The sequence below is a fragment of the Mirounga leonina genome, unplaced genomic scaffold (assembly GCF_011800145.1).
Source record: "Mirounga leonina isolate KUSES-001 unplaced genomic scaffold, KU_Mleo_1.0 Mir_153, whole genome shotgun sequence".
Taxonomy (NCBI): domain Eukaryota; kingdom Metazoa; phylum Chordata; class Mammalia; order Carnivora; family Phocidae; genus Mirounga; species Mirounga leonina.
The window spans coordinates 19,945,005-19,957,314 of NW_023270387.1; the positions used below are offsets into that span (position 1 = coordinate 19,945,005).

Genomic DNA, 12,310 nt, shown 5'->3' on the forward strand with positions numbered 1-12,310 from the left:
GAAGCAGGCTTCCCGCGGAGCAGGGAGCCCGACGCGGGGCTCGATCCCAGGACCCTGGGATCCTGACCTGAGCCGAAGGCAGACGCTTAACTGACTGAGCCACCCGGGCGCCCCTGTTCTGTACATTCTAATCAGTGAAGTCAGAGCATAGGCCACAGTACTGATGTGCCCACACCTGCTCTAAAAAAGCTCAACTGGTACTCCAAGAGGCCAAGATTACTTTAATAATTTTTTTTTAAAAAGTTTAAATGGCAACACAACCGTAAAGTTGGTACATCACAGAAACAAAGGTCTTTGCAGGCAACACTGATTGGGAATAGCAAAACACTTGGTTGGTGAAAAAAATGAAACTCTAAATTATATACAATAGTAGCTAAGGGTGATATTGAAAAACAGTCTTATTTTTACTGTGACTCAAGATTTAACTTGCCATTATCTATTGCTTATTTATTCAGGGTTGTAAATAATACTTATATAGAGACATAGAGATGTGTAAAAATGAAACATTGTGAAAAAAATACAATTTTTCAATTTCATATGAAACTCAAAGTATAAGTTTTGTCCAATATGGAATGTACCTACATTTGTTTATATTAGGGCTCTAAAATCCATTTAAAAAGCGTCTTTTTGTTTTTAAAAAAGGAACAGCTGACCCACCATGCAAGTTCGTTGTATATCTTGCTTGCTCAAAATGAGCATTTTCAGGTGAGGCCTGTTTTTTCTGCCCAAAGTCTAGTGTGATTCCGTTGAAGTTGTACTGGCCCGATTGTGGAAAGAGTTTCCATGAAGAGTCTGATGGCAGCATCTGGATGAGGGGCAGTCTAATGCAAAGTGAGTAGAGAAGAGGGAGGTAAGAGCCCAAATCCTTATGAAGGATGACATTCAGTTGTTAAATTTTAAGGGGTATCCAATGGCTTTTTCCAGGCACTCAACTAAAGAGCCAGCGGAAAGAAAATCCCTCTCTACTTCTACGAATTTGATATAGATGGATTTGGGGGAAACTCCGGGATCCACAAGACAGTTCTGAGACAAAAACCCATTAATACCAACCCAATCTTTGCTGAAGGTTTTGGTATTTGCCTGGAAATGTAAAAATAAGCATTGCTGGAGAGTCCTGACCTCAGCAATCCCGAGGTAGCAATAGATTATTCGGGTGGGTTCAATTTCCACCTGTAATGAGGCTTGTGCCGAGAGGGTCTCCAAGTCAACCCGGCCCTCCTTTCCTGGGTCCAGAGAACGTCGCTCCAGGTGTGGCGAGGGAGGCCTCTCCATACATTCTTCGTAGCCAATGGCATAAAGGCCTGGACTTTTGGGAATGCCTCCTGGTAATAAATATTGAACCACGTTCCCACCAGTTGGTTTGGAATGGGCAATGGGTATCCAGTCAATTTCCATGTGCAGCTCCAGGCACCTAGCTTCACTGATCGTGATCTCTAAAAACTTGTAGTAAACATTTTTCCAGTTCATTTTCTGCACGCGGGTCATAATGATCCGTCCCTCAGGCTTCTCGGAGTTGAAGTACTCCCGCAGTCGCTTGCCAAGGGGCACCTGGGAGCTGATCTCTGCATAATGGTAACGGATATCCTCTTTCCAACGGGTGTTATAACCAATTCCAAAAATGGCCAGTTTGTTAGAAAGATGAAGCCTTGAAAAGTCCGTCCAGCTCTGAAACAGTTCCCACTTCAATTGTACTGATTCCAAAATCTGTACGATATTTTGCATGATGTCTCTCTTCCTAGAAAGACAAATACAAAGTTAAATTCCTCAGGTGTCTAGCTCAGCACGGTGCAACAGAACTTTCTGCGATAATGCAAATGTTCTATATCTGTGCTGTCCAATATGGTAGCCATTAGCACTTAAAATGTGATCAGTGTGAGATAGGAACTTTTTAATCATAATTTGAAATTACGTTTAAACAGCCACATGTTGGGCACCTGGGTGGCTCGGTTATTAAGCATCTGCCTTCGGCTCAGGTCATGATCCCAGGGTTGTGGGGTCGAGCCCCTCATTGGGCTCCCTGCTCAACGGGCTCCCACTCCTCCTGCTTGTGTTCCCTCTCTCGCTGTCTCTCTCTCTCTGTCAAATAAATAAATCAATAAAATCTTTAAATAAATAAATAAATAAATAAATAAATACCCACATGTGACTAGTGACTACTGTATTGGGACAGTGCAGGTCGAGATAAACATAGTATTAAAATCTGAGAAACACTCTTTCCTAGGAAACTTCTAGGAGTTAAAGATAAACTGCTTTCCATCACTTCTATAGTCTGGCTGTGTTAAACTTAGTAACTATTGATATGTAAGACCCTAGGATTTCAGAAACCCAAGGATCAAGAATTTAAAAAAATTTAAATTTATTATTATTAATTCCAGTATAGTTAACATGCAGTGTGATATTGGTTTCAGGTGTACAATCTAGGGATTCAACACTTCCATACAGCACCCACTGCTCATCACAAGAGGTGCACTCCTTAATCCCCATCCTCCATTTACCCCTCTGGGAATCATCAGTTTGTTCTCTATAGTTAAAGAGTCTGTTTCTTGCTTTGTCTCTTTCTTTTCCCTTTGCTTGTTTTGTTTCTTAAATTCCACATACGAGTGAAATCATACGGTATCTTCTTTCTCTGACTGACTTATAAAGTGGCTATTATACTGCATAGGACGGCCTTCCGACCTAAGTACCAAAAGCAGATGAAGGATGTTGTATTCAAAAGGCATCCCATATCACTTAAAATAATGAATAGCTTAATTTCTGACCTGAAAGTTCTTAGAGTTCAGTCATTTTGGCCCATACATGCTTGCTGTAGGAAATGTACAATTGATTACGTCTAATGGCCTGATGCAGAAACAAAACGATATTTTCTTCTGTTTGTCCGAAACTCATTACTACTCCCAAATGTAGAACTGTCAGTTAAGCACAGAATTAAGATCCGAGAATTCAGATGGAAAAGGTCTACATCAAGCTTAGAGGGGAAAATGAATGAATGGAGACTATCCTAGAAAACATTTTCTAAAGGAGAGCAAAAGTATAGAAACTATTCCGATTTGGATTTGGAGAGTTAACAGAGTAAGGCCGAATGTGCTGGGAAGTTTTTGTTTCAAATGCTGCTTAACTCATATAATCATAACTGATACTTCACGATAATTCATGCCCTACATATGAGCATATGTAATTACAAGTTTGTTCCTCAGGTATGACAAGACTCTGATATTGAAAGATTGAAGTCTGTTAAATATTAACTTAGCAACAATCTATTACAGTCTACATCGTCATAGGTTTAAGCTACAAAAATACTCAACGACTACCCCCATGTACGATCAAACGTAGGCAAAGAGAAGAGGGTGTACGTGGTTGCTAACAACTTCTTGGAAGGAGACAGATGCCTGAAGGTTTCCTATTAAATCCTTGTATCTTCTAGGGGAAGAGTTTTGGGAACAAACTGTCATTTTGTTGAAATGAAACACGTAGTCATTCTCAGTCTGTCCTCTTAACTCTCTTTGGCTTTCTCTGCAAGATGACAAAATGCTAAGATTTTGTCACCTGCTGCTTCTCGGAGCCAAAGACTGCCCTAGACTTATCTTCCACTCTAGTTTGTCACAGAAGTTCTCAAGTAACGGAGTGGCCATCTAGATGAAATCACTGCATTGTTGGAGAATGGTTTCTTCTCCAAGTACACAAAGACACGCAATGATCATTCATATATAGCTTGGTGCTCATGAGGTGAAGATATAGGACCGTGTTTCTGCATGAATGCTTGAAGAAAAGCTCTCTTTCATAGCCACCATCCTTCCTTGTCCTCTTTTGAAATGCTACACTGATCTCAAGGACTAGGCTAAGGAGTTGGAATGGAGGGCAGAGATTCTGCTCACTGATATATCCCAATGCCTGACATAAAGTAAGCACTTGGCAAATAACTGTTGACTAAATGAGCAGGTTAGGTGACTTCTTTATGGATGAAGGATGGTTTATTTTAACTATAGGCTATGTCTGCTAGCTCAGGCTCATCCCAACTATACTTAGAGGGAAAAAAAAAAAAATCCAATGCCCAGATGAAGTTATTTTATTCAGCACTATCTTAGGCCTAAATCATCCATAAGGAATAGTTCTGAGGAAACTTGCACTGGAAAATAAATGGCCTATTAGGAACCACTTTAAAATTTCTCATCGTATGAGTTAAAACTTGGGGAGGCAGCAAAGCTGTCCATTTCTACGGAACCTGTCAGTGTCTTGCCCTGCTGATCTGATGTCAGCCTGAAGACCCCGGGGCCTAAGACTCATCACATTTTCAAAACTACAGAGCACAGTAAAAATGAGACCCGGTTATTTAAATGGCTCCAGAGAAGGGACTATTTTAGTTCCTGATTTCTGAAGTTCTAACCACGGGAAAAGTGCACATGGTTTCAGGGTAGGGACACCAATTCTGTGAAGCTTGAGTTCATCTCCAGGTACGTCAACCAGGCCTCCTCTCAAGGTCCCAAGTGGTGAAAGGACATTTTAGTGAAGTAGACACAATGGCTTTTTTGGAGACTCAGGGTCTGAAGGGATGGGCTAGTAATAATGCATTTTTAAAACTATTCATCATCAAAGTTTCCCTTCCTTTGGGACATTCTGATGTCAGAACTGGAAAACAGACCTACTTCCCAACAAGAGACGGCCTCAAACTGACTGACTTGAGTCATAAACTTCTTTTTTGAGGAGTGGGGAGTAGTTACAATTTTAAGGAATAATTCTTTTTTTTTTTTTTAAAGTTCATTTCTTTTTTTTTTTTTTTTAAGATTTTATTTATTTATTTATTTGACAGAGAGAGAGACAGCGAGAGAGGGAACACAAGCAGGGGGAGTGGGAGAGGGAGAAGCAGACTCCCTGCAGAGCAGGGAGCCCGATGCGGGACTCGATCCCAGGACCCTGGGATCATGACCTGAGCTGAAGGCAGTCACTTAACCAAATGAGCCACCCAGGCGCCCCAAGGAATAATTCTTGATCCCTAAACTTTCACCGTCTCCCCTGACATGGGAGTAGCTGATACTGGGAATTCTTTGGTTCTACAGATACTCTGAAAAAGACAGGAGCATTTGCAAATCCGGTGGTGGTGGTGGTTGGCTCAGTGAAAACAACAGTTTCTTTTTTATATTGCTTGTTGCTTATCACAGCTCTTTCCATCTTGCCTATTCCGCCTCAAACATCAAGATTGCATGTGTGGAATGAAGTAGAGAAGGAGAAAAATGGGTGCTGTCAATGCTTCAAGATGACCAGGTTGAAAAAAAAAAAAGTGTCCCTCTACTTTCCCCCTAAATTTATCTTTTAATGTATTTGTTCCATAGATTTAATCAGGGGCTTCCTTAAAGTTATTTAAAAGAACTACAAACATACTAACACTGACTGAAACTCACAGACCTGTGGTCTCCTTACAGAAGAGATAATGCTGAACTCTATAGGAGAGGGTCAGGTGATGTAGCCAGCAGAAGGACCCCAGCCTGGGACTCCATCTTTCATCCGTCAACAGCTTTCTTTTCCAAATGTATAAAAAGGCCACCTAAGAGCTCACTCTTTGATCCCCAAAGTGTAATATCATAAGGAATGTAAGTGCCCCTCTGGCCCTCCTGTCATCTCACCCAACCCCAGATAAACTCAGGGCCCCGTGAATCATCTTTGTACCGTAATTAAACACGCACATAGCCACATTCGAGTACAGGCAAACACCATCAACACACTTATTTTTGTGCTAATACATTTATTTCTTCATGTTGTATACAAAATTCTCACCATAGATTAACTATTGGCAAACGTAAGCTGAGCAGATGAGAAACCATGAGTACACCTGCCCCTCAGTGGTATGTCTGTATTTTCCATACATGTCTAATGACACCATTTCTGGGTCTTCCCAACGGTCATTAAGTTTAGGTAAATACACTTTGTAGAAAGAAGCATCTACTTACTGTGCTTCTTCAGAAGACTCTTGTTTTATTTTTAATGTTCTCTTTGTGACAGGTATTTCATCTGAAAAGCAAGGTTTTTGAAACAAATTATATTTTTCTAAAAATCATATTTTTCTAAGTAGCATACATTTAAGTAGAGAAGTAACTGTGTTTATTTACTGTTCATTTCATACTTTCCAATGCAAGGCTGTAATTCTAGTGTCAAATCCAATGTCAGATTTATAAATATAACTCTTATATAATGAGATGCATACATTTATATGCAAGATCAGAAACCAGCTCTACAAGTATAAAATTCTTCAAGGTCACCAGTGGATTTGTAGCTAGGAGCTTAAAGCTTAATTTCACTGCAAACATGATTTTTAAAGGAACGAGAATGAAAAATGATTCTCTTCTATTTAGATTTTCTATGTAGGTTTTACAGAGCAAATATTCCCCCCAATATCACGATCAATATACTCTGCATGTTATTATTTTCTTCCCAAAGGTTTGGGTGGAACTTAACTCTCTAGGGCAAAACCCGAATAATGGGACGCCAAAGCAATTTAGACCTTATTACCGCTTAGAAATTAAAAGGTAGCGATCATTTGGCATCAGCCCTTTTTATTCTCCCGATCTTTAAGTCTCTTACATTGCATCAGTCTTATAGTTTTATAGCTTCGTTCTTTTCTCCTTTTCCCTTTCAATATTTGAGAGATTCAAAAAAATAGCATTTATAGGAGATAATTAGCATTTAATCCTTTTTCTTTTGAATTAGCATTTTTCTCCATCATCAGGAATTCTGTAAAGCCGTGCCTGTGCACTTTTATCTTAAGCTAGGGAAGCACATTTATAGTGCCAATCCTACTTATACTTCCTTGGAGGTTGCCTCAGTAGCTCACTGGGGAGTCAGAACATTTACTTCGGAGTGAACACTCATCACATAACTTGCTACCGAAGCACAGCTCCTGCACCAGAAGCTGGACTCGGACTTCCAAACTACGAAAACCCAAACTGGAGCATTTGTTGCAAAAAGAAACAAAAAAACAACTACCTATACCCCCTTTTAATGAGGGCACCCCAGTTTGGATTTGATGGGCAGGAGTTCTGTTTCCCAGCTACTGCCTGGATGGGATCCTTAGTGAATCTGAATTTTAAAGGAGTATGATCACCGCTAAAATTCGAGTATCAGCTCTTTTCAACATAAACTGAGGCTTCTCTTCTATTTTTTGTTTGTTTGTTTGTTGTTGTTCAGACTAAAGTCTGGCTGGGGACCTTTCCCGATTCATAAACAGAAAAGTATTTGGGATAAAGGAAGGAAAAGATCGTCATGTCTAGACCATGTGCGCCAAGAGTTAACGTTCTTGGCAGTTGTCTTAGACCTAGACGGTGCGGGATATTTTAAATTGCATAGGATTCCACCTGTCACTGATTAGGAATTCTGGGTCTTCGGGAATTCTGCTCGTAGCCAGATCCAAATGACTCACAGCAAAGCACCAGCTCGTAGTTTAGGGCTAAAGCAACGATGCCCAGGTTGCCCCAGGGAGGCTGGCCGTGTGCCTTGTGCTGAGCAGCACCAGAGGATGTGCCAGGTACTAAGGACAGGTGCGCATGTAAAGCTGTACACACACACACACACACACACACACGAGGCATCACACACACGGGCTTTCTTACCCAATTCCTGATCTGTTGGATAGCCATGGAGATCCTGACTGTGGTTTCCCCAGTCCTCCTGTGGATACTCCTCCATAGCGCTGCCATCTGACCCCAGCTCCTGGTACAAGCCACTACTGTTAATAAGTACAGGCTGGCAGGGCTGAGCATCCCATCCTCCCTGACCAAACACCTGTTCCAACTGTTCAAATGTGTAACTGCTCTTTCTTTTCCCAACACCATGTTCTTTCACCCGACTGTAACACCTGCGAAGGGTCTAAGACACAAAGTCTTTTGTTATTCCTTTAAAGCTGTATTCCTCTTCCAGGTACGGACCACAGATATTAATTACTATTAGACAGACACAGACAGACAAACACAGACACATTGTTACAGGAATGCTAGATTTCAAATTCATTATTATATTAGAAAAAAAACAAAACTAATTTAGCATTTACGCAAACATGTTATAGTTCAAACAATTATTTTGCAATTGATCATCCATTAAACAACAAGAAACATTACAACATTATTGCATGTACCCCATACACATATTTTTATGCCCCCACCCCCCCTTTTAAAAAGAATAAGGGGGGAAAAAAAAAGAAAACAAGAAATACCAGCCAGCCAATAGGATGCACACCTGCCACAGAAGAGAAAGAACTGCTCTTGTGCCCAGAATTTGGAAAAAGTGAGGGAAGGGAGGACAGAAAGAAGAATTTCCCAAAGCAAAGAATATAACCATCCTTACTCCTAAGAAGGAAAACAGGGTAAACACAACTGCCTAAACGAATCAGCTAGGAAAACATTACTTACAAAGTCCATAGTCCTTACTAACTGACTCTGTCTTTAGGGAAGTTGCTACAATTTGAAGGAGGTCAAATCAGTTATGCTACAGATCCCCAGTCTCAAACATCAACTATCAAGAAACAATACACTCATTCCTACACCGAAAGATTAGCCAGTACTCATCTATTGGACCAACTCAAACTGCCAGCTAAACAAACCAACAAAGGAGGCCAATAATTTCCTCTTCTTGGTGGGGGTGGGGGGGTGGGGTGGGAAGTGAAGTGGACAGGGTATCATTTCACTTCTTTCTCTGCCTTGTGCAAATAAAAATCACTATGTGAGTCCACAGAGTAAACCTGCACGATTTTATTGTTGTGCACAACTCTTCCATTTTCTTCATGGCCTTCTAATGCATACATGAGCCCAGTTTCCTTAACTCTGTCTTACATGATATTTTAAAGGATAAATCAAGGACTTAGTGCCAGCATCCACATTTAGTTTAGTGCTGTCCAGTGTCTATCCCATCTCTGCTCCCTTTTGTTCCTTCTAACCTCCCTTCTTCTTGACTGGACTTCACTCAGAATTTTCTTGAGAGACAAGACCCTTTTTCCCTGATGGCTCCCAAATACTTTCTAACTCAACTCTGCAAAACCGGTTCACCTCAGACTTAATTTATACACATTAGCCAGACTGTAGGTTTCTCCTAAATGTGAGATTACTTTCCATAAGCTAATATATCGCATATTCTCACCAAACTAGAACAACTCCTAATAATCTTTACAGAGCCTCCATGAAGGTTCCATATCTTTAAATCACGGTTGACAAACGACAAGAAGACACTGTCAAATACTTGGCAGATCTGTCCCTGGAGACCAGAAATCCAGATGGATGAAAGGAATAATAAAAGCATGACACATAGGATGATCTTCCTCAGACATAAACAGAGCAGTGATTAGTCAAGTCACCCCGTCCGAAAACCAGCCAGCCTATCCCCTGCATAAGCACCTGCCTTTCTCCCTTTCTAGAGATCTCTTCTGGTGCTTCCAATGATGCCTTAAAGAACTGAAGTTTCTGATTAATACACTCTTTAAAAAAGTGCTCCCTCTCTTTCTCTTTGTAAAAGACAGTCACAATGACATAACACAAAACCTTCTAGAAAAAAATCAGGCATGAACTTGGGAAATGTGTCACAGGGCAACCCTTCCAATGGAAGGAGACAAATGCCTGCAGCAGATCTCATTTGACTTTCTATATACTCCCCTTTCCCAGTGCCCTCTGCCCTCCTTGCAGGGACTGGAATTTGAATTGCAAACATCTCCTGCCAATTTATTTTTATCTCACAATGTCTAGTTTCTGCCTCCAAGAACACCCCAACCACTCTTTTCAAGTCTTCCAAGGACCGTACATGGAGAGTCCCAGCCGTGTCCCTTTTACCCTTCCAAGGCCATAAATGGAGATACCGCTGCTCACCACTTCCTGGCTGCCTAGAGAAAAGCACGCAGCACACAAAAGAGCCCAGTCGGATCTGTCACTGAGGGGTATTTCAGAAGTCAAGGAATAAAACTGATGCTCCTTTGAAGAAAGGTGCGGCCCTTATCAGGATGTGATATGGGCATAAGGCAAAGCCACCAACCTTTGACAATATACATGGTGGGAAACCACAGAAAAGATTTACTTTCTTCGAAACCACCAAATTGAGCTTAAAATTTTCCTTGGCTTATGTAATTGCGAATAAGGAAACCAGCAATATCTAGTGATTTTAGATACAGAACAGTCAGAGGATACATTCTCTATTTCATCAAAAAGGACTAAGAGATCTTGCCATCTCTTTCTTCGTGGTATACTTTTGTAATACACTTTAATAGTGTAATGTGCTGATACGTAAAATATCTATCCGGGGCCTGCAGGAAAAATGTTTGGTAATTCCTAAATCCATATGATCATAGGAATTTGATATGTTGAAATAATGTTCAAAAGATTTCCAGATTGACTTTAACTGTCTCAAGACATAAGTACACATAAGAGATACCTTCTGGATTCAGTAAAAGATCCACAGATCCAAGGAGAGGCTGTTTGAATAGGGACACATCAACTAAGATAGAAAAAAAAAAAAAAAAAAGTGAGAACTCAAACATGAACTTGACCACCACTACAGGAGACAATGGAATTCAGCGGAACTGCAGGGACTTTAGAAAGGGATAAAAGGAACATATGGAGACCTTCCAATCAGAAAAAGTTACACTTCCCACACTCTAGATGATGAACCAAAGCAGGCAATTAAATGACTGTGTGTCTATGTCAACAGTCCTAAATAAGCCAACTTAAAAACCTACTCTAAATCTGAGATTAAGAGAATGCTCCAGAATCTAGGAAAAATAAAATCTCACCTCCCATTTCAGACAGCCATGCCAAACCCAACAAGAATCTCAGTTTAGCTTTCTTAGAAGGCCATTTCCTACTCAACACAAATACCTCACTGCCCTTCCTTCTTTCTTGACCTCACTAGTCTTAGAAATGTATGGTAATTTAACCTCTAGCATTTTTTTTTTCTTAAATTAAGATCTCGGGGGGCGGGGGAAGAATTTGCTTAAAATTATTAAAGACCAGTCTAGTCACAATTGAGAATAACACTTTCCTTATCGCTAGAAATTTCCACGGTAAATCAATATTACAATCTCCTCCCTGGGGAAGAGGAGGGAGATAATACTGTATCTTGAATGCAGGCAGAGGGACAGAAGTCAGGAGCAGTCAAGACAATCTGGAAAGAAGAACTAAAGGACAGGTAACAACTTGATCAGTGGTCAAATCAGAGGAGTTGGGAGGTATCCGGTTTGGAAGAAATGCCAAGTGTTTAACGACTCCAACAGGAAAAGAACCAGCGAAAAGACTTGAAGGATCGTCCCATTACCAAAGCAGGGAGGAAAGTAAGATGGCTGACAACTGCTAATTTATAGACAGAGGGAAAGTTTCCCCAAAGTTTAAGACTGGGGTGAAAGGAAATGAGAGAATAAAGATGACATTCATTGTGGATGAATGTAGGGGGGGAGTCTTTGGGAGAGGGGGGCAGGTAAACAAAGGCAGGAGTTTGAGATTGGCGGGATTGGGGGTTGAACGGCAGCAATGCAGAGAAAGACCCAGGGTTACAGTACACGTAACATCAAATACAGTGCACAGTGCAGCTGTCTTGCCAAAGTAAGTCAATCCAGTATTGGGCTGTGCAAGCAGAGGAATCACATGTAAGCTATGAAGGTGGCTCTTCCTTTCTACTCAGCACCGATGAGGCCACAGCTGGAGCACAGCGTTCAGTTCTGGGCATCGAACCAGCTACAAGAGAGGGAAATTGCAGAGTTCAGAAAAGGGCAAATAAAATAATGAAAGGCTTGGAAAATAAGATCTACAAGTAGGGCCAGTGGTCTCATCAAAGCCCTTCCTGACATTACGTGAGCTACTTTGGGGGTAAAAAAAATAAGGTGTCTTTCGCTCCCGTGTCCTCCAGTCCTTCCTTTGACTTTCGGGAAGCGGGAGGAGTTGAATTCCTTCCAGGAAGCAAACTCAATGAATCATACGGGCATATGCCCACCAATTCTGCTACTGGCTCAATCATTTTCTCAAAATTTGCCCCATTTCATACAATCATAAAATAATCACCATGACAAAACCACCGTTCTAACCGAACTGACTACAGGTGGGACAGGGTCTGTAATAAGGAGGAACGGAAATAAGGCATAATAGCTACATAAATGTGTTGTTTAGGAAACACTGGCGTGATCAATCTAAGACATCAGATGAAAAACAAAGTCAAACTGCAAGGCAGGACAGCTTAGTCATAATAGCAGGAAACAATGTTATAAGAAAAACAAGCAGTGAAACAGATTTTCAAACGTAATTGTCAAACTGGCATAACTAGAAATGGATTACATAGTTGCTCTTAACCCTCTGGCAACTCA

At 40.9% G+C, this 12,310-nt stretch overlaps 1 protein-coding gene across 2 annotated transcripts in view; it reads right to left on the reverse strand.

The window, feature by feature from the left end:
- Window positions 1-201: 201 nt before the first annotated feature.
- The window catches only part of MSANTD2 (Myb/SANT DNA binding domain containing 2), a 31,663-nt gene continuing 19,554 nt past the window's right edge, over window positions 202-12,310 (reverse strand). Inside the window, exons 2-4 of one of the 2 annotated variants that reach the window (XM_035009209.1) lie at window positions 7,596-7,695; window positions 5,940-6,000; window positions 202-1,735 (exon numbers count right to left, since the gene is read on the reverse strand). In XM_035009209.1, the coding sequence (XP_034865100.1) occupies window positions 883-1,735; window positions 5,940-6,000; window positions 7,596-7,695 (1,014 nt within the window). In that variant the 3' untranslated portion in view covers window positions 202-882. Of the gene's footprint in view, window positions 1,736-5,939; window positions 6,001-7,595; window positions 7,852-12,310 lie in introns of both variants that reach the window. The other variant, XM_035009208.1, reaches the window with a different exon arrangement.